The 20768-nt window shown below is 38.1% G+C and overlaps 2 protein-coding genes across 3 annotated transcripts in view; one reads left to right on the top strand and one right to left on the bottom strand.

Annotated features, from left to right (window-relative positions):
• The window catches only part of LOC117304113 (WD repeat and FYVE domain-containing protein 3-like), a 98743-nt gene extending 97981 nt beyond the window's left edge, over window positions 1–762 (top strand). For both annotated transcript variants that reach the window (XM_033788613.1, XM_033788612.1), the window contains one exon: window positions 180–762. In XM_033788613.1, coding sequence (XP_033644504.1) covers window positions 180–294 — 115 coding nt within the window. In that variant the 3' untranslated portion in view covers window positions 295–762. The remainder of the gene's footprint in view (window positions 1–179) is intronic.
• A 4831-nt stretch (window positions 763–5593) lies between these two features.
• On the bottom strand, window positions 5594–17097 carry LOC117303871 (visual pigment-like receptor peropsin). The gene is made up of 6 exons (XM_033788271.1): window positions 16634–17097; window positions 13905–14015; window positions 10718–10894; window positions 8682–8866; window positions 7625–7777; window positions 5594–7135 (listed from the first exon to the last, which is right to left on the bottom strand). The coding sequence occupies exons 1-6, from the start codon at window positions 16695–16697 to the stop codon at window positions 6848–6850; spliced, it is 978 nt and encodes a 325-aa protein (XP_033644162.1). The 5' UTR covers window positions 16698–17097; the 3' UTR covers window positions 5594–6847.
• Window positions 17098–20768: the final 3671 nt, after the last annotated feature.

The following is a 20768-nucleotide window of genomic DNA, read 5'->3' as shown; positions in this document are numbered from 1 at the left end:
TAGACCAGAATCTGGTCTACAAACTCTTTCTCCTCCATCTTCTGTGCTTATTTTGTTGCTTATCTACATGTATGTAATATTTTGTGTACATGTTATATTTTGAGAAGAGCTGTATGAAATAAATGTTTTACTGGAATTGAAATTGAAGTAATTTTCCTCTTGGGGTTTTTAATCATCAGATGCAGTAGGTTTGAGTCTGAGATACAGCGTCTTCGGATCAGCAAGCCAGTACGCGTCTGTCAAGCGTGCTACAATACTCTCAAAGCACCCGCTGACCCGCCATTCAGAACGTGAGAGAAGGATCAACTCATTGCCAGCAATTTCTGCTAAGCAGAAACAGTTCACCTGTGTATTTTAAGCAGTTTGTATGTGCAGCTGGAAACCAGTCTCTCTATAAGTGACTGGAAAGCAATGGTGACCGATAAGCCTGCTTATTGGTTAAGTATTACTGTAAGCAGTAATAGCAGGGGACCAGTATTGTCTTGTGTATAAAGGATGCAGTATCTCAAAGCTGGTAACCAGCAAGCCTGCTTATCTCTTATACTGGTATAAGCAATTGCTTTGCAGGATTGTCGATTTGGTGGTTACCACCAAACCTGCTTAAAGGAGGTTCTTATTGAAAAACGGCAAATGGGCAAATTCTGTAAACAGGAAAATCTGTCAAATTGTACCATTAAAAACTAATGTATTCTATTAATTTTTTTTTGGGGGGGGGGTTTTTACCCATACACCGATGTGTGTTAGCACTGTATACTCAGTGCTTTCCTGAGTCCTGTGAAAAAATATCACAGGCGTGTTACTCGGGTGGGATTCGAACCCACGACCCTTGCAATTCTAGAGCAGTGTCTTACCAACTAGACTACCGAGGTTGCCCGGTAGCTAGAGGCAGTTCGAATCCTATGTTTTGGCAGCGGGTACCGCAACGATATAATAGATGTTAAATTTGCATCGGGATAAAGAATATTAATTTTTGTATTCTATTTTGTTAATTCACCGAGTACAGCCTCCGAAGCTGAAATGTGTGTTTGATCTTCTATTGTAAGATTAGAATAAAATAAAACTTCTGATTGATGCCCCAAAACAGAGATACTAAAACAATTGAGTGAGTGAACCAATAGACATGTACAGGCAATAGCAGCTCTGTTGGTAGAGCACCCTGTAAAGTAGTATGGAGGTCGGAGGTTCGAATCCAGCTTCAGTCATTGGTTGGTTACATTGCAACAGATAATCAATCTTCTTAAAGACACTGGACACTATTGGTAATTGTCAAAGACCAGTCTTCTCACTTGGTGTATCTCAACGTATGCATAAAATAACAAGCCTGTGGAAATTTGAGCTCAGTTGGTCGTCGAAGTTGTGAGATAATAATGAAAGAAACACCCTTGTCACATGAAGCTGTGTGCTTTCAGATGCTTGATTTCGAGACCTCAAATTCTAAATCTGAGGTCTCGAAATCAAATTCGTGGAAAAATTACTTCTTTCCTGTTAACTATGTCACTTCAGAGGGAGCCGTTTCTCACAATGTTTTATACTATCAACCTCTCCCCATTACTCGTCACCAAGTAAGGTTTTATGCTAATAATTATTTTGAGTAATTACCAATAGCGCCCACTGCCTTTAAACGACACAGCTTGTACCAAACTCTTACACACTGAACTCGATAGACTTGGAACTCTAAACCATTCTGATGATAGTCAAGCACTGTTGTGCAATATCATCTGGTAACTAATATGAGTACTTGTTACTAATGTGTGTGCAAATTTTTGTAGAGTCATCAAGGAGGTCATTCAAAGGTCAACAATTTGAACTTTGACCTTGCTTTCAGTATTATACTTATTCGGCCAAAGTTCTTGAGTGTATTTTGACCGCCAGTGACTACATACTATTTAAAGAAGTTAATAAGAATATGCATTTAGAATTTACATCACAATGCTGTAATTTAAAAAGGTTTAACGGAGCAACGAAGTAACAAAGTGTTGCACCATGAAACAGTAAGAAGGTTTCCGTTTAAGGAATCCGGCGTTGAAGCGAATTACTAAAGGTTTGAAGTTTGTAAATATAGTTGTGAAGCCATACATGTAATGATGTGAATCAACTTGTGAGTTGTATATAAAGGAATAGAATCGCTAAATGGGAGATATTGTCCACTCTTGCCAAATTAGGACGAATTAGTTTTTTGTCCACTCTGTGGCTGGTTTTGATTGGCGAACAGCCGTAGTCACATGGTGTTAATACTGGTCAGATTATACTAATTTCTGTATCTTTGGGAAATGCTGGCTGTGGAAAGAACCGATTGGTTTAGTTTGGGGGTGAAAAAAACGAAATCAATGAAAAGTAGACTGGTTATTAGTAAACTGGTCAGGTTCCCTGACTGCAAGAGCATTATTCTTCGTACTGATTCTTATCATAGAAAGAGGACCAAAACTATGAACAAAATCGGCCTTGTGTTGGTCGCACAGATCTTTAATAGGAGAGGAAACACAAAGGTTTTTTCGAGAAAAAAAAACACGTGACGAGATTTATACACATCCATGTGAATGTTCTTAAAGTTGTACCGAAGAGTTATGCTAGTCAATATGTATAATGTGAGGACAGAAAATAGTGTATATAAATCAGGGACGTTTGTGCTAAGATATCGTAGTAGCAATTACTATTTAGCAGTACAAATTCACTCACAAAGTAACTGTGAGTGTTATGGATAACAATAAAAAGGGGAGTATTTTAAAAATGGGAAGCTTCTGCCCAAGTCTGTTGGAATTGATGATAAATATTAATTTTATAAAAGGAAATGTATTTTGTGAGTGATATTGCTGCTGTTTTTTCTTTCACAATGTCACTCTTTTTGGGTGAGAAAAAAAAAGGATTGGAAAATAAAAATTATATTAAAATGCTCAGTGTTTGAAATCAGTGGTAGCGCCCTCTCTGGGCAAGTGTGAGCAAGTGTACAGTACTGCTGACTGTTTCAGTGCAATGTTACTTATGAATATGCTAATCGTGTAATATTAATGTATGCAAATACCATGTATATTATTCTTGTGTAGATTTTCATTTGAGAAGTTCTCATGTTTCTAGGGTTTTTATTTTAACAAGGCTGAAAAAAATTGAGGACTTAGAAAGACAAAGTGATTGTATATGGTGGTGAAGTCTACAGCTTCTGGTTCCATGCGGTTTAAATAATGCCACAATGGATTTTGTGCATTACCATTTTGGAAAAAAAGCTGTGAGCAAAAGATATAAAAAACTTGTGAGTTTATATTCCGTTATTTGTTTAAGAGATCAATAATTCCATTTAAGGATTTTTTAACTTGTTATTTTTGAGATCATTGTTGTGATCACGAGTAAAATTTGTACATAATTATTACTGTTTAATATGAATGTTATTCCTGCAACAATAATGGGTGATTTGCCCTTCACTAGTTAAAGGGGCAGTTTCGTCATGTTTAATGCAGGACTGTGGCCATTATGGAATCATAATAATAACAATAATAATAATAATAATAATAATAAAGTCTTGTATAGCGCACGTATCTACCAAACAAGGTACTCAAGGCGCTCAAAGTACTCAAACTTTCAGAAAGATAGGTAATTGCAGTGATGAATTCTGAGACCCAATTAGTTAGCACCTTAAGGGCTTACAAGGTGCTCTGGTGATGCAGCAGCCACAGCCAGGAACAACGGGGAGAACCCCTTCTCTTTCCGACAAGTGCACTGGGTTCTTTTACATGCGTTACATAACACATGGGACCAACGGCTTTATGTCCCATCCCAAGGACAAAGCAATGGTTAAGTGTCTTGCTTAAGGACACAAGTGTCACGGCTTGAGAATCGAACAGACGAACAGTGAACTTTCACCCGGTTTCTGCTTGCGTGCACTCTCTCCATGGATGTGATATGAAGTGAGGGCGCATGGAGTATAGCTGGATGCGAGAGTTCACTATTCCACGTACAGCCACAGGCTTGCTATTAATATGGTGAAGCTGCCCCTTTAAGTTGAAACAGATTTGTGTGCTCTTGTTGGGGGGGGGGTCCTTGGCTGGAATAACCACAAATAAATACACAGATTGACGTTTGGCTGGGAGGTCGTGGGTTCAATTCCTGTGCCCAATTTCATAAAAATTGTTCGGCAGAAAATACTGCTTGGCAAATTTCTATGCTAAGTGAAAAATTTGTGGGGCACCTGTCACATCAATGTAAACTTGTTGGACTTTTGGCTGGTAGCCAGTTTATGCTAAGATATAATTGTCAGTGCTTATTAAGTTTTTGTGCTTACATGGGTGGGTTTGACGAAGAGTTAAGACTATAGTCTTATCTCGAGTTCTAACTTATAGGACTAGCCTTAAGTTTTTTAATATCTGTGCAAGTCTTTTGCGCATTCGAACATTGTTCCTGTGCTTGCGAAGTGAATTTTGACGTCACGTGGCTGTGTTCACAGCGAATGTTTAGCAGGAGTTTAGCACAGCGAATTATTTGTGACGTAAAAATTTGTATCGCATTTGCAGGAATCATGCTTTAGATGTTAACGCGCGAAAAACTGGTTCACTCGAAATAACGTCGACATGTCTTGCAAAAGGACATTTGTTCATTGGGCAATCTTGTGCGCCGTGCGTACAAATCTGCACGTTTCCATTGGTTCATTTTTGGTTTACCTCTAAGGTGGCAGCTTGTAGACGTAAGGCAATTCGTCTAAGTCGATTGTCACCAAAACATTTCTTTGATGTAGAGATTAATTTTGCAATATTCCGGAATATATTTTGCTTTTAAAGACACTTTTATTAACAATATAATTTTAAGTACATAACTGTAATACGACACATTTACAAACAGTATTTTGTACTATTTTTTTTACCAACTCGACCAGTTTTACTGGACAACAATTTGTTTTGTTTACTATTTAACCAGCCATCTAAGATATAACAGTTTTAGTGTGAACATTTCGGGAAACTAACTTGTGTTACCATAGTGGTGGCCCTTTGCTCCGATTCTTATGTTCAACAAATTTTCACACCAAAACTCTACTCGAAACAAAATTTATTAAAGCTACATAAAAATTAATAACCTCCATTCCTTGCCCAAGTTTATAATACTACTCAGCCAAAATACTATCTAAGAAATGCTGATGAGCGGGATAATAAATTTGTTTCGAACAGTGTAAAACATTAGCTTAACATGTGGTGAACATATGTCTATAACTCTACAGTGAATTGTGTGCACACTATCACTCAATCATACAAACGTACGGTTTTTAAGAGTTAATCAACTACCGTCAGTTTCAAACTGTGAGTTTTTTGCTTAAAGGCTTTGGGTACTTTTTAAAACACAATATCCACAGATTTACATTAAACTTACACAGTTTGAAGATAATGATAGTAGAAACCTTACCTGAAAATATTAGATGCTGAGGTGCTGTAGTTTTTTGAGAAATGAGTAAAACAATTTCATGAAAATACGCTTTTACATGCTAAAATAATTTTCGTCCCATTATCAGCGAGAAGAAAATTATTTTCTTGACATTGTTTTACTCATTTCTCAAAAACTACAGCACCTCAGCAAGTAATATTTTCAGGGAAGCTTTCTATTATCATTACTTTCAAACTGTGCAAGTTTAATGTAAATCTGTGGAAATTGTGTTTTTTGTCCTACAAAAAGTACATAGACCCTTTAAACGTAGATATTAATCAATATTTAATCAATATTAATAATTTATATTTTATCTAAAGATGGTAAATTGATATAATTTAAAAAACATCAAAGATAATGCTGAGATTTGTGTTGTGTCACATGAGCAGTCAATATTGACTTTATGTATGTGTTTAAATTTGAATTGCTAATAATTCAAACGTTTTAAGAAACTTTACATGTTTTGATCTGTGTATACGAGACACAGATAACTTTCTGTATACAAATTCCCAATATTGGTCTGTAAATTAATTTAATATTCCTTTATAAATACTTTATCCCTATGTGGAAAGAAAAAGATGTTTTGCAAAAAAAATACTTATTCATTATGTGGAAGTAAGTCGTGTGTCAGTGTCTAGTTAATATGCAGAACTGGCTTACGGTCGTATAATATTAATAAAAAACTAAATGAATTAATAAAACACACTCGTAACCAAACGTGTTTTTGTTTTAAGTCACTTTGTTCGTGACTTCGCAAATTGTGACGTCATATGAGTTTCCTCTTCCTTGAGGGGAAAACAAACCGACAACAGCAAAACCCTTACCCCGCCCCTAGAAAAAAAAAACAATAAACAAACAGACAGACAAAATCACAAAAAAACACAATCAAACAAAACGCCTACGATGGAAATTCAAATGATACACCCACTTTGAATTATTTTTTTCTGAAAGGTACAGGGTTGGTATAGAGCTTGCAAAATAGTCGCAAAACGGGTCTTTGTGTGCAATCAACCGTGAAATAACAAGTGCAGATTGTTGGTCTCAATTTTTTGTGAGTCAGATTTCGGAAAATATTGGAAAAAACACCCACGATTGATAAGCTTACAGACCTTTCCAATTGTTGATAAACAAACATAGCTGGTTGGCATGGACGGCCGTTTGTTAGTAAAACACTCAATCGTGTTAAACATGTTTTAACCAAAATAATTCAATATGTTATGCAAACTTTCAATAAAATACCTCCCATTACTGTGTACTTTGTTTCCAACCAGTTCAACACTATGTTTAAATTGTGTGTCAAACATTGTGAAAAACAGTAGCTGTCTGTTTTAATTTGCATTTATGGCTTTTCTGTAGTTTTCCAACCTCAGTTGGCAAAAACTCGGGATGTGACGTTGCAGTGAGAACTGCTACATGGAAACAAATTCAAACCGGCGGCTTAGTAATGACGTCACAGCGCACGCTCGACCGCTTGTTGGTCACTGGTAGTCTGCTGCGTGAGTTCGATGGTCTCCACGTGCGTCTTGCAGCACAGAATCACCAGGGTGTAATCGCGAAACCTCTTGATGAACATTACGAACATGAGGGGGTTTAGAACCTGTGACCATTTTGCTGCGAAGGGGGCTATGACTGCAAACCAGTGGGGGACGTTGTGTGGGTCTCCTATGGCACCCCAGATGCAGATGATGGCGAAGGGGGACCATGTAAACAGGAAGACGACGATCAGGGCGACGCCAAGCTGAAGTGTAAATATGGGTCATGATGGTAATTAATCAACACTGAATTGAAATGAAAGAACTCTAAACAAGTAAGATTTGAAAATCTGCATGATCATAGTATAACTAGGAGAGGTTTGCGACAACACCATGTGCATGTCCCTCAAGTGCTGTGCGGGAGGGAGATATTCCAGACGAGCAACTGTTTTCCAACCAAAGCATTATCAGAAATGGTTATCTTTGCCTACAGTAATGCAGAAAATGTACAAAACCGACAGTGCATGACAATGATGAAGCGGTGTACTTTTTTTTTCCTCCATGGTCAAATCGAGGATTCTGTCCCCCATATATACGGCGAACAGCGAACTGTGTACAAAGCACTAATCGATCGCGCCCTGTTTTGAACCATTTTTTTTTAAATAGCAATACTGTGTTGGCTATCGGGCGGACTAAAAGCCACGATCACATACTTGGAACCAGGTCTTAATAAAATACAACATGAATTTACGTACCATCGTGACTTGTTTCTGGTTAGCCCAGTCGGAGTTGATGGGAGTAAGATCGTTGTCAGAGGAAGCAGCGTGTACCTGCTCACGCTTCACCATGACGGCGTGTGCTCGACCGAAGCAAGTGACCATCACTATTAACGGTACGAGGAAGTTAATCTACAGCACGAAATGACAACCAAAAGAAATGTTTGTCTTTCCATGAGATCGATCAGTAACTATGAATAAGTATTTAACATAAAACACAAACAGAACTTAGTGTACACTAAATTAATTAAGATCTGCTTTTGGTACTCCTGAGTAAGTTTAAGGATTTTATACGGCATTTTTCTGTTTGACACTTATCTTGAGAAAATAGAATAACCCTTTGCAAACTACCCACCAAAATGACGGGTGTACGTTTGAAATCTAGTATCTTTGGACGGTGTCTTGACAGCAAAGCACATGACTCTGTACTTGGCCTACGTACGTCATTATTACGACAGAAGTCAGATGCTAACTTCATAAAAACCGACAGAACTGGTAGCAATAAGCATACATCATTATTACCAGCATTTGTAACAAGCCTACGTCATTATTACCAGCATTTGTAACAAGCCTACGTCATTATTACCAATCAGAACCCAAGCCTATACGTCATTGTAACCGACAGCACTAACAAGCCTATGTCATTACTACCAATCAGAACGCAAACCTACGTCATTATTACCGACAGCACTAACCATCTTACGTCATTATAACCAATCAGTAGTAAAAAGCCTACGTCATTATTACCGACATGCACTAACAAGCCTACGTCAGTATTACCAATCAGTAGTAAAAAGCCTACGTCAATATTACCGAGTAATAAGCCTACGTCATTGTTACCGCCTAAACAAATCTGCGCTTCCCAACTGAGGCCACAAGCGAAAACAGTCTGCCCCTATTTTTTATTTATTTTATTGCTACTGAACAACACAAGGATTCAGACCTGCTGGCCGTAAGCGAAAACAGTCTGGCACCTGTTACAAAGAGTACTTGAATTGCTACTGATCAACACAAGGAATCAGACATGGTGACGTACCACAAAGAGGGTGAAGAGGTAGGAGATGTAAGAAGCGCCCCCTCTGTTCCAATCTAGAGCGCATCCACTTCCGGGATCCTCTTCGTAACGAGCCCAGCCAAACACCGGCATGATGGCCCAGAACAGGGCATTCACGTAGGCCGCCAGAGACATGTAGTTGTAATGGACATGGGTTAACATAGAGGCTGAAGAGAGAGAAAGGTTATCATTATTTGTAAAAACTCTTTTAAAGTTTACAAAATCCGCTAAACACCAGAGTTTATCAGTGCTTGATTTATTCGTATTCAAATAAACGGCCATCGCGGACGACCTGTTGCAGGAGTTAGAGGAACACGTTGCCTTGGATCGATCGAGTTGGTCTTTGAAAAGCGTATGTAACCGTTTGTTGTAGAATGCATATGATTAGAAAGATTTTTTTTTAAATAGAATGTAATGATCTACACAAGTATCACTAAAAACTGCGTGGTTTTTCCTATAATCTCGTCGACATACACGGTCGGCCATTTATATTATGGGAGCCAAAAATTTGACTCCAGTGAATGGCCGACCGTGTTAGTTCGCAAAGTAAAAGGAAAACCACGCAATTTCGAGGCAAATGTGTGTGGATCATAATACTCCACTTTTTAAACATCTTTCTAACCATGCATTTTATAACAAACGGTTACAAACACTTTTCAGAGACCAACTCGACCGATCCAAGGCAACGTGTTCCTTTTAAGACCGAAAGTTAAGCCGTTTTGCACAAGCGATATTCGATAGCTATATAAAAAATGCTCAAAAGACAAAAGTCAAAGTCCATTAGCTTCCCCGGGTAGACCCCGATCTGCCCCGGTACGTTTGAATAGCTTTGACGTCGTTCCAGGGGCTCACCCGGGTCGGCCCCAAGTTCCCTGCTTGTGGTACGGGTCATTTTTGGGCTGGCCCGAGGTGTATGACGTCACCATGAGAGGGTGAGTGATCGTTCGATTAGCTCTTGTCAGGGGCTCACCCGAATGAGCACCGCGGGGTCGACACAGGGAAGGTAATCGAACACAAACACAGGGATGGCGCGCATTCGAACTTTGTGACTACTTTGTCTCGTACACTGCTTTAACACGTGAACCAGACAAACTCTCGAGGTTTACCACGGGTCCCATTCGAATACGCGCGAGACTTGCCAGTCTTTTACGCTTGTGATATATTTTGGCAGCACATTGTATAATACTATAGAGATAAGTTTCTATGCTGACCTTTTTTTGTTGATAAACAAACCGCCTTTGGTTGGTATGGTCAGCCGAATGTTAGTAAAACACTAAATCATAAAAACATATGTTTCAACAAAATTCAAAATTTTTTGCAAACTTTCAATTAACTATAATACCTCTCATAATTGGTTGTTTTGTTTTTAACAAAATCAACAATTTTTTTTACATTTTCTTCACTTGATTTGCATTTATGGCTTTCCATAGTTGTTCAATCTTGGTTAGCAAAGACTTGGGCTGTGACGTTGCAAAAGAAAGGTCTATAGCCCATATATGCACATGGTCATTTTAAAATTAATAACACAATCATGGAAAACTGAGTAGACCTGGGGCCGATTTCACAAAGCATTAAAATTCATCGCAAGACAAATTTTCAGTATAACCATAGAGATTTGTATTGTGACATCACACTTTACTTAGCAACTACGATTGATTTGAAGTTACGATCAATTTGAGACCTTTGTGAAATCGGCCCCTGGAGTGCGTTTTGGATACACCCCAACCAGAAACATTGGTCACCGGTTGAGCGTCACGGTTTTTGCGTGTTCGGTTGAGCGCGGTGACGATGCCGTTCAGACCAACCGGTCTGGTAACAAAACTGGTGAGTCGGTTGGGCTTTGGTTGGTGTCGCCAAAACGCACTCCTACAGTAAACATGAATACGCTGTCAAGATGGACTTCATGCTTAAGTTTGCGTGTAATAATGCCAGTTTCTAAAATTACTCGGACTTAACCCAAAATCCTCTGCGCACCGATCATATTGGAACAGACTCTCTGTTTAGGCGAGAAAACTTACCGAGTGATCTTCGGCAGACGACAAGGTATCGGTCAATGCTGAGACAAGTCAGGATGCCGATAACAGACAGACCGAAGAACATGCTCGCAAAGCCGTAGAATTTACATCCAGACGTGTCGAAAACCCAATGGCCAGCGAATGTCGACGCAGTGGAGAACGGCATACACAAGCACATTCCTTATTAACGGCGAAGAAAAGTTTGAATTAACACAGTTTGAATTTCATTTTTATTGTTGCCACTGGTATGACATTACATGTTGGCAAGAGCCTATGGGCCTACCTGCTTAGCAAGAATGAGCAGGATACCAGGCACAAATTGTACATTAATATTTGATATGGTATTGCGGTCGGTAACCTTATTCTGGTAAGCATAATTTGGTTTTGCTTAGCTTATTTGTATGCTTTAAAGGCAGTGGACACTATTGGTTATTACTCATAATAATTATTAGCATAAAACCTCACTTGGTAACGAGAGAGGGGAGAGGTGGATAGTATGAAACATTGTGAGAAACGGCTTCCTCTGAAGTAACGTAGTTTTCGAGAAAGAAGTAATTTTCCACGACTTTGATTTCGAGACCTCAGATTTAGAACTTGAGGTCTCGAAATAAAGCATCTGAAAGCACACAACTTCGCGTGACAAGGGTGTTTTTACTTTCATTATTATCTCGCCACTTCGATGACCGATTGAGCTCAAATTTTCACAGGTTTGTTATTTTATGCATAATGTTGAGATACACCAAGTGAGAAGGCTGGTCTTTGACAACTACCAATAGTGTACAGTGCCTTTAAATCTTGTAGCCAGAACATGTTTTTTTCTTCTCCTTCCTCAACACTGTCTTGGGGGGTAATATTTGTTTCGATAGATTATAGTGTACTGGATGTAGATTGTCCCAAACGGCCATCTGCCATCAAAGCTTCACCAATCCATCTGATGACTTCCTCTATTAAAAAGCTCCAAGACATTTCTCCGATTTATCATCCTCTTTATCTCGTCATTATTTTAAACAAAAACAAAAACAAAACAGCTTCAACCTGAAGACGCACTCAGTCCCTTCTGCCGTCTACTATCATTATCATCATCTCACACCTCATTAGCAAGCTGGCATCCTCATCTATCTCAGCACGCCGTAACTCCAGTATTGCATCAACATTACACCATACTATGGTGGCCCTGAAGGGACACAGCCAGTCGTGAATATTTTTGCGACGTCGTGAATATTTTTGCGACGGATTTATTCACGACAAGTCGCGAATAATGTTTGCAACGTCATGAATATTTTTGCGACGTCGTGAATTTATTCACGACAAGTCGCGAATATTTTTGCAACGTCGTGAATATTTTTGCGACGTCGTGAATTTATTCACGACAAGTCGCGAATATTTTGGCGACATCGCGAATTTTTTTACGACTAGTCGCGAATTTTTTCACGACTAGTCGCGAACATTTTCATGACGTCGTGAACATTTCTGCGACTAGTCGCGAATATTGTTTCAGTAGCTTGAGTGTGTAATTACTGTATTCACGTTGACGGCTTAGTAAGACTAAGTAAAAGCTGTCCCGTACGATGATGGATCCGGAGGAGAATTCCGACTCTTGCAAATCGATGGTGGGTTGTTTAAACAAAACTAACGTTAACGTATGGCCCTAACGGTAGGCCTAGGCCTAACGTTATAGTTTTACTAGTACTTTAGTAGGAGTAGGCTATCCTATGCTAGGCAATAAACGTTGGCACTTTCACTCTTCAGAAAAAAACATAACGTTATATGTCACCCGCTCCTTCGTAATGATGAATATCGAGTAAATTTCATTTTTGAGTTTATCATAATAATCCCAACAAGCAAGTCTCAACATTTTAAATGAAATAAAAATTATGATCATACGACCTTCCTGTCCAAAATACTATGTTATTTTCGATGACCTTGACACTATAAATTTTACGACCCGTTTTGAAAAACATAAACGCTAGAAGAATTTACTTTTAAAAGTGCGACGTCTCACACACTCATTAAAACAACTATTTTTTACGAAATGAAAACATCAATTTTTAACCCCGGCGTAGTCGGACCAACAATAGGTAAATTTTACAAACAACCCAATGATAAGTTTAATTATAATGTGTTGACAATTTCAGCAATAAATTTGACAATTTTACCTGAAATGTTAGAGCAATTTGCGTTGTTATTTCCAACTTGAAACGCGAGTTCGTTCCGTCACGGCAGGGTGCAACGCATCACGTAATCCCCCACCAAGTTTAACTGAAAGATTAATCCTTTAGCATTCAGAATTATTTGGGTTTGGAGTAATTCAACCTTGAAAACCCCCGAAATATTGATGAAAAACAGACACTGTTTTTTCGAACTTCGATAACAATTCTACTGGATAAAACATGGGCCCCATACACATAGCCGAGTGGCAACAATCGTCATAGCTTGGCTCTCTACGCGTGCCGTGTAAGAATTACACACTCAAGCTACTGCAACAAATATTTACGACTAGTCGCGTATTTATTCACGACTAGTCGCAGAATTATTCACGACGTCGTAAAAATATTCGCGACTAGTCGTGAAAATATTCGCGACTAGTCGTGAAAAAATTCGCGACGTCGCCAAAATATTCGCGACTTGTCGTGAATAAATATACGACGTCGCGAAAATATTCACGACTGGCTGTGTCCCTTCAGGGCCACCATTCTCTATACTCTAGACTTGCTTAAAGACACTGGACACCCTCGGTAATTGTCAAAAACCAGTCTTCTCACTTGCTGTATCTCAACGTTATGCATACAATAATAAACCTGTGAAAATTTGGACTCAATTATTGGTCGTGGAAGTTGCGAGAGAATAATGGAAGGACAAACACCCTTGTCGCACAAATGTTGTGTGCTTTCAATGCTTGAATTCGAGAACCTCATCGGCTGAGGTCTCGAATTCAGTCAAAATATTGTTTTGGGAAATTATCTCTTTCTCCAAACTTACGTTACTTCAGAGGGAGCCGTTTTGGAGAAATTTGGTTCAAAAGAGGGCGAGATCAGACGGAATATCCACACAAATCGCCACAAGGCGACACAATCTCAGAGACAGAATCCTGCAACACCGGCCCTTTACAAAACATAATCATATCAACTTATTCATTCAAATGGACTTTATATGTCATAGGTCAAGGGTCATATAAAGTTAACAGACTCACCTATGTTTGCAATAGAAAGGACTAGTAGCAGATTGTTGCTAGGCGTCCGTAGCTGCTTGAATGTCCAGAACATCCTGATGATGACGGAGTTACCAAATAATCCGGCAATGGCTAATTGAGGATACCGTAGCAATTAGCAAGATAAATTATTACAATAAAGGCGTTTCTACTAATTGGAAATTCAGAGTTAACATTGTTCTAAAAGCTGCCTATATCAATCACTGTTAATTTCAAAGCAAGTTGTGGTGCCACAATACAAATTATGAATCTAACAATATTGCTTAGAGAGATCAAGCACTACTGAATTCATATTCATTTTATTAAATAAGCCGATAAGCTATATTTAACCAAAACTGTGACGTCACTCTATTGATGAAAACAGAAGGCTAAAACTTTACATACACAATTTATGAAAAGTTAAAGATTGTTCAAAGCTGTTAATCGCGCTTCTCAAAGCAAATTGTAATGTCACAATGCAATTAATTAGTCTGGTGACATTAAAAACTCATTATAAGATGAATTTGAAATGTTCTGTAAAATCAAGCACTAATTACTGAATTCATTTTCTTTAAATGAGCTGATTGGCTACAAAGAAAGTCGATGGAATGTTATATACAAATATTAAATACAATGATTTCAAAGCTGAAAGCTTGCCGTGTTTAGAGAGAAAGAGCGCCAATCCGCCAGAAAAACAATTAACTGGTTGGACTGCAGGATTTGTAATTATATGACTGTAGGTCACTGGCCAAGCTGATAACATTTCACAATGACTATAATTTAAGTATTGCCGTCTAGGTACTAAATCACAATGTATAGTTTGCATAATCCGGTGTACCACGATGAGTATGGTGGCATGGACATGAAGATATTTTTGATATCGCAAATTATTTGCAAAGGTATCTGCGATGTGTGATGTCCCTTCAGAGCCACCATGACAGAGACGGGCTGTTCTCAGCTTGGTATACTTCCTTACGGAGCTAATTACCACCTCCAATTTGGGACTATTCTGAACAATAACAATACATTTATCGCTGTTTTCCTTTGAATATACTATAGGTGACCACCAACGTGGATAACATTTCATTGATTGTTCGTTTTTAGCTGATTGAAAAAAAAAACACGAGGATTGGTAATTTATTCAACTGTTCCGAGAAAAAAAAAAAAAACAAAGATGCTCCTTCAACTGAAGATATACATTTAACTTAAAGACAATGGACACTATTCGTAATTGTCAAAGACCAGTCTTCTCACTTGGTGTATCTCAACATATGCAAAAAGTAACAAACCTGTGAAAATTTGAGCTCGATTGGTCGTCGGAGTTGCGAGATAACTATGAAATAAAAAACACCCTTGTCACACGAAGTAGTGTGCTTTCAGATGCTTGATTTCGAGACCTAAAATTCTAACTTGAGGTCTCGAAATCAAACTCGTAAAAAATTACTTCTTTCTCGAAAACTACGTCGCTTCAGAGGGAGCTGTTTCTCACAATGTTTTATACTATCAACCTCTCCCTATTATCGTTACCAACCGAGTTTTATGCTGGTATTAATTATAAGTAATTACAAATAGTGTCCACTGCCTTTAATCGATATTATTTTTGCATCGGGGATAAAGAAATAAAATTTTGGTTTAACCTTTTACAACACAGATGTGTTTTAGCACTGTGTACTCAGTACTTTCCCCAGCTCTCCAAGTGCAGCACCAAACACAGACTGGCCTACTGAGTAACAGTGCTATAATACACATTGGTGTTTAAAGGAACACGTTGCCTTGGATCGGTCGAGTTGGTCTTTGAAAAGCGTTTGTAACCGTTTGTTATAAAATTGATATGGATAGAAAGATGCTGTAAAAGGTGGTTTTCGTTTTACCTCGTCGACTAACACGGTCGGCCATTTATAGGAGTCAAAAGGTTGACTCCCATAAATGGCCGACCGTGTTAATTCGCGACGTAAAATGAAAACCGTGCAATTTTGAGTGATACTTGTGTGGATCATTGTATTCTACTTTTCAACCAAAGTTTCACGTTTCCAACCATATACATTTCATAACAAACGGTTTCAAACGCTTTTTTATAGACCAACTCGTCCGATCCAAGGCAACGTGTACAATGGACACTATTGGTAATAAAATTGTCAAAGACCAGTCTTCACACTTGCTGTATGCATAAAATAACAAACCTGTGGAAGTTGAGCCCCAATTGGTCGTCTAATGTGCAAGATAATAATGAAAGAATATACACCATTGTCACACGAGGTTGTGTGCTTTTAGATGCTTGATTTCGAGGCCTCCTAATATTATAATTATTTCTTCCTCGAAATTCATGTCACTTCAGAGGGAGCCGTTTCTCACAATGTTTTATACCATCAACCTCTCCCCATTACTCGTTACCAAGTAAGGTTTTATGCTAAATTTTGAGTAATTACCAAAAGTGCCCACTGCCTTAAAAAGTAATTTTTCAACGAATTTGATTTTAAGACCTCAAGTTTAAAATTTGAGGTCTCGAAATCAAGCATCGGAAAGCACATAACTTCGTGTGACAAGGGTGTTTTTTCTTTCATAGTTATCTCAGTCGCAACTCCGACGACCAATTGAGCTCAAATTTTCACAGGTTTGTTATTTTATGGATATGTTGATATACACCAAATGATCGGGAAGACTGGTCTTTGACAATTACCAAAAGTGTCCACTGTCTTTAAGATTAAAACCATAATTAATATTATATAACTCACTCTGAAAAATCATGAACCCCCCGACGATTATCTTCACTGTGTCCGTTGAGCCATCATCCGCCATCTTGGTAGGTAATTCTCAATCAGAGATAAAGATGTACCAAATCTCATACACTCTTACATCCAAGGAATGCACATCATCTTTTCCTCAAAAGACACCCCTCTCTGTCACAGATTACACACGGCCGAAGAATGCCAAGAAATGTTTGGGTAATAAAATACTCTCATCAAGAAAGCCCCCAGCAATAATTGTTTGTCTGCTTATTTCGTAATCAGTTCACAGTGCTTATTTCGTAATCAGTTCATAGCGTGATAGGCCTATGTGTGTATTTGTAGACTGCAACCTTATAGTTCATTAAAATAACTACGATGCTTGTGTTTTGTAATAGCTAAAAGTTCGTGGCTTCGCACTGTGTGCGATAAAATACGCTGAGTGAAAAAAAAAACGACTTGCGCTTTTTCGAAAACAAATCTGACAATTTCGTGTGTGAATGTTGCCAAGAACAAGAGTTGCTTTTTAATCAAAGTCGGATCGCAATGTCTGTCCTCGACACAAGGAAAATCTTTCAGGTGTCAAACACCCGAGTATGATAAATATATTATTCAATCTTTGCGGTTTAAAGATTTGATCTGGCTGCCCGAGAAGACTCGCGTCCAACAGCTGTCCGGTGAGGATATGGACAGATGTACTCTGATTAAATCTTTAAAACAAATATGGACTGTGGGGATATCTTATTGAGGAGAAAGCTTCCACCTGCCTTGGCAATATAGACGGATCGAATCTGATTACGAGAGTCAAGAAGGTGATGTTTTGACCGATTAGTGCGCGCTACCGAAGCACAAAGCCACTCACAAACACAGATTATGATCGTTGAAGACCAGTCGAAACGTCGATAAGTTACTAGTCAGTTCAGCCGTGTTCTCATTTAACTTTTTGCGTTATGTGCTACTCAATATTTTGAAAAGATTCACAAGAGAACTTGGGCAGAAGACAGAAAATTTTGTTTTTTCACACGAGGTGCATTTTGTAAAATGTTAAAGTCATGCTACAATTTAGCAAGGGACTGGCCCTTGCTAAATTGCTCTCATAACGGGCTTTAGAGTACCGCAACTTTTTTGTAGATATGACAACATTAATGCAAATGGGGAGGCATTTTAAACTGACTGTTTTGTGATCATAGTACAAAATGGCCTCCTTGTTAATGCCACGTTAAAGGCAGTGCACACTATTGGTAATTACTCAAAATTAGTATTATTAGCATGAAACCTCACATGGTAACGAGTTATTGGGAGAGGTTGATGGTATACAACATTGTGAGAAACGGCTCCCTCTGAAGTGACGTAGTTTTCGTGAAAATATGTAATTTTTCACGAATTTGATTTCGAGACCTCAAGTGTAGAATTTGAGGTCTCGAAATCAAGCATCTGAAAGCACACATCTTCGTGTGATAATTTTTCTCTTTCATAGTTATCTCGCAACTCCGACGACCAATCGAGCTCAAATTTTCACAGGTTATGCATATGTTGAGATACACCAAGTGAGAAGACTGGTCTTTGACAATTACCAATAGTGTCCAGTATCTTTGATGAGAACAGATGGTGTGCTCGCAAAGGTTCATATCATTGCTTATTTTTAGTGACATTCTCCACGGAGGAAACCAACAAGTCATTAGACACAAGAGCTCATTATCTTGTTGTAAGTGTTCGGGGGATTGATGGGATTCGAGAGGAGTTTCGGAAGAGAATGCTTTAATTAGTTTTATGACCTTAAAGGCAGTGGACACTACTGGTAATTACTCAAAATAATTGTCAGCATTAAACCTTACTTGGTAACAAGCAATGGATAGATGTTGATAGTATAAAACATTTTGAGAAATGGCTCCCTCTGAAGTAACATAGTTTTCGAGAGAGAAGTGATTTTCCACTAAAATATTTGAATTTGATTTCGAGACCTCAAAATTAGATTTTGAGGTCTCGAAATCAAGCATCTGATGAAAGCGAACAACTTCGTGAAGCAATGGGGTTTATTCTTTCATTATCAGCTCGCAACTCCGATGACCAATCAAGCTCAAATTTTCACAGGTTTGTTATTTTATGTATATGTTGAGATACACCAAGTGAGAAAACTGAACCTTGAAAATTACCAGTCCAGTGTCTTTAACAAAACAATAATATAAATAATAAAAAATGATAAAATTAGTGATTTTTGTTGTGATTATGGTTCAAGAGAATTAAAATTTGTATTGCATGTGCCGAAAATATCCTTAGCCGATTTTATAAAAACGTTGTGTTTTTTTGTAAAACTATCAACAGCTCTCATTTGCTCGTTACCGAGTATTATCTGTAATGCTTACAATTATTTGTGTGTGATTGCCAACCGCGTCCAGTGCCGGGGATGTGTAGGATCGAATAAAATCATACTTGCACATTCAACAAAAGATGTTCTGTTTGGCTAGTTGAGACCCAGAGCGCTGGGCCATTTTACATGCTTAAAACGTGAACCAAACACACTCTGACTATGTTAAAATTAACATTGGTTGTATTCATGGAAATCGAATCATATCCTTTGGGAATCTCCTTTATTAACGATTTCAAAACTAGATATTTCATTTCTTCTGTATCTTAGAATTACATTTGAGCCTGAACACCTGCGTCTCCACGGCCCGTATGCATGACATTAAATTTGATTTAATCAAGCATCTGAAATCACACAATTTTGTGTGACAAGGTTGTTTTTTCTTTCATTATTATCTCGCAACTTCGACGACTGATTGAGCTCAAATTTTCACAGGTTTGTTATTTTATGTTATGTTGAAATACACCAAGTGGGAAGACTGGTCTTTGACAGTTACCAAATTGGCAGAATTTGGAATTTGGGGTCTCGAAATCAAGCATCTGAAAGCGCACAACTCTGTGTGACAAGGGTGTTTTTCTGTTGTTGTTATTATTATCTCCCAACTTTGATGATCGATTGCGCTCAAACTTTCACAGGTTCTTATTTTGCATATGTTGAGATCTACACCAAGTGAGAAGACTGGTCTTTGACAATTTTGACCAATAGTGTCCAGTGTCTTTAAGAGGACGACCTCGATTTAATCAACCACTCTCACTGGAAAATCTATTTACACTTTTATATGAACGTACTCTCAATTGTGGACAGCACCATTAGACTGGCTAATGCATATAAATACAAAGAGATTTAGGTAAAGACGCTTTTAAAATAATGGTTTTTCTTCAAGGCAGAGTGCTGTCTCGACTACATGAATATTAATCAGTTTTTTTTGTAATCCGCCCTAAGAACTGAATAAGTTACAATAATCCCACCCTGAAAACACACACACAAAGAAGAAGAAGAAGAAGAAGAAGAAGAAGAAGAAGAAGAAGAAATGGGTAGACTTCTTGGCTTCATCATCCGTGCAGCCTTGGAGAGAATTATGCATGGAACATGTACAGTGCCTCAAGAACTTCACTGGCAACCCATTTCAGAGGTTCGGTAAAAACAAACAAGCAAACAAACAAACAAAAAAACACGAGAGACTTGCCCTATAGATACAATAACACTATATATCTTGTTGAATATTATTTTTAGGGTTAATTTGTTTCCATTATTCTCTCGCAACTTTGACGACCAATCGAGTTCAAATTTTCACAGGTTTGTTCTATGCTGATTTATGCATACGTTGAGATACAACAAATAAGAAGATTGATCCATGACAGGATACCAAACGTCTCCACTCTGCAGTGGCTTTAAAGGCAATGAACAATATTCAACCTTGTTTGACGAATTTGTATGATTTCAGATAGGAATAAAAGACTTTCAGCTAGAAGTCTTTTAATATTTTAGTGAGAAATTACCTCTTTATCAAAAAATCAGACAATTTCGGTGTCCCATGGAATTCTGTACGCCGGGCATTCGGCCACCCAATAGGAAATTAACATTGGGCTGAGGAGGATGTTTCAGATATAGGTTCAAATTTGATATAACATTGCTGGACTTGTTGTGTTTTTCTTAGTGTTCTGCCTTAAATTTGTTGTTGTTATTTTTTGGTCCAAATTAGATACAAATGCTGAATATTACCCCCTTTTGATTGTTTAAAATCGAAGCCAACATTTGACAAAAAAATTGGCGTAACCC

Source organism: Asterias rubens, chromosome 20 (genome assembly GCF_902459465.1).
Source record: "Asterias rubens chromosome 20, eAstRub1.3, whole genome shotgun sequence".
Taxonomy (NCBI): Eukaryota; Metazoa; Echinodermata; class Asteroidea; order Forcipulatida; family Asteriidae; genus Asterias; species Asterias rubens.
This window is presented reverse-complemented; position numbering and strand designations above follow the sequence as displayed.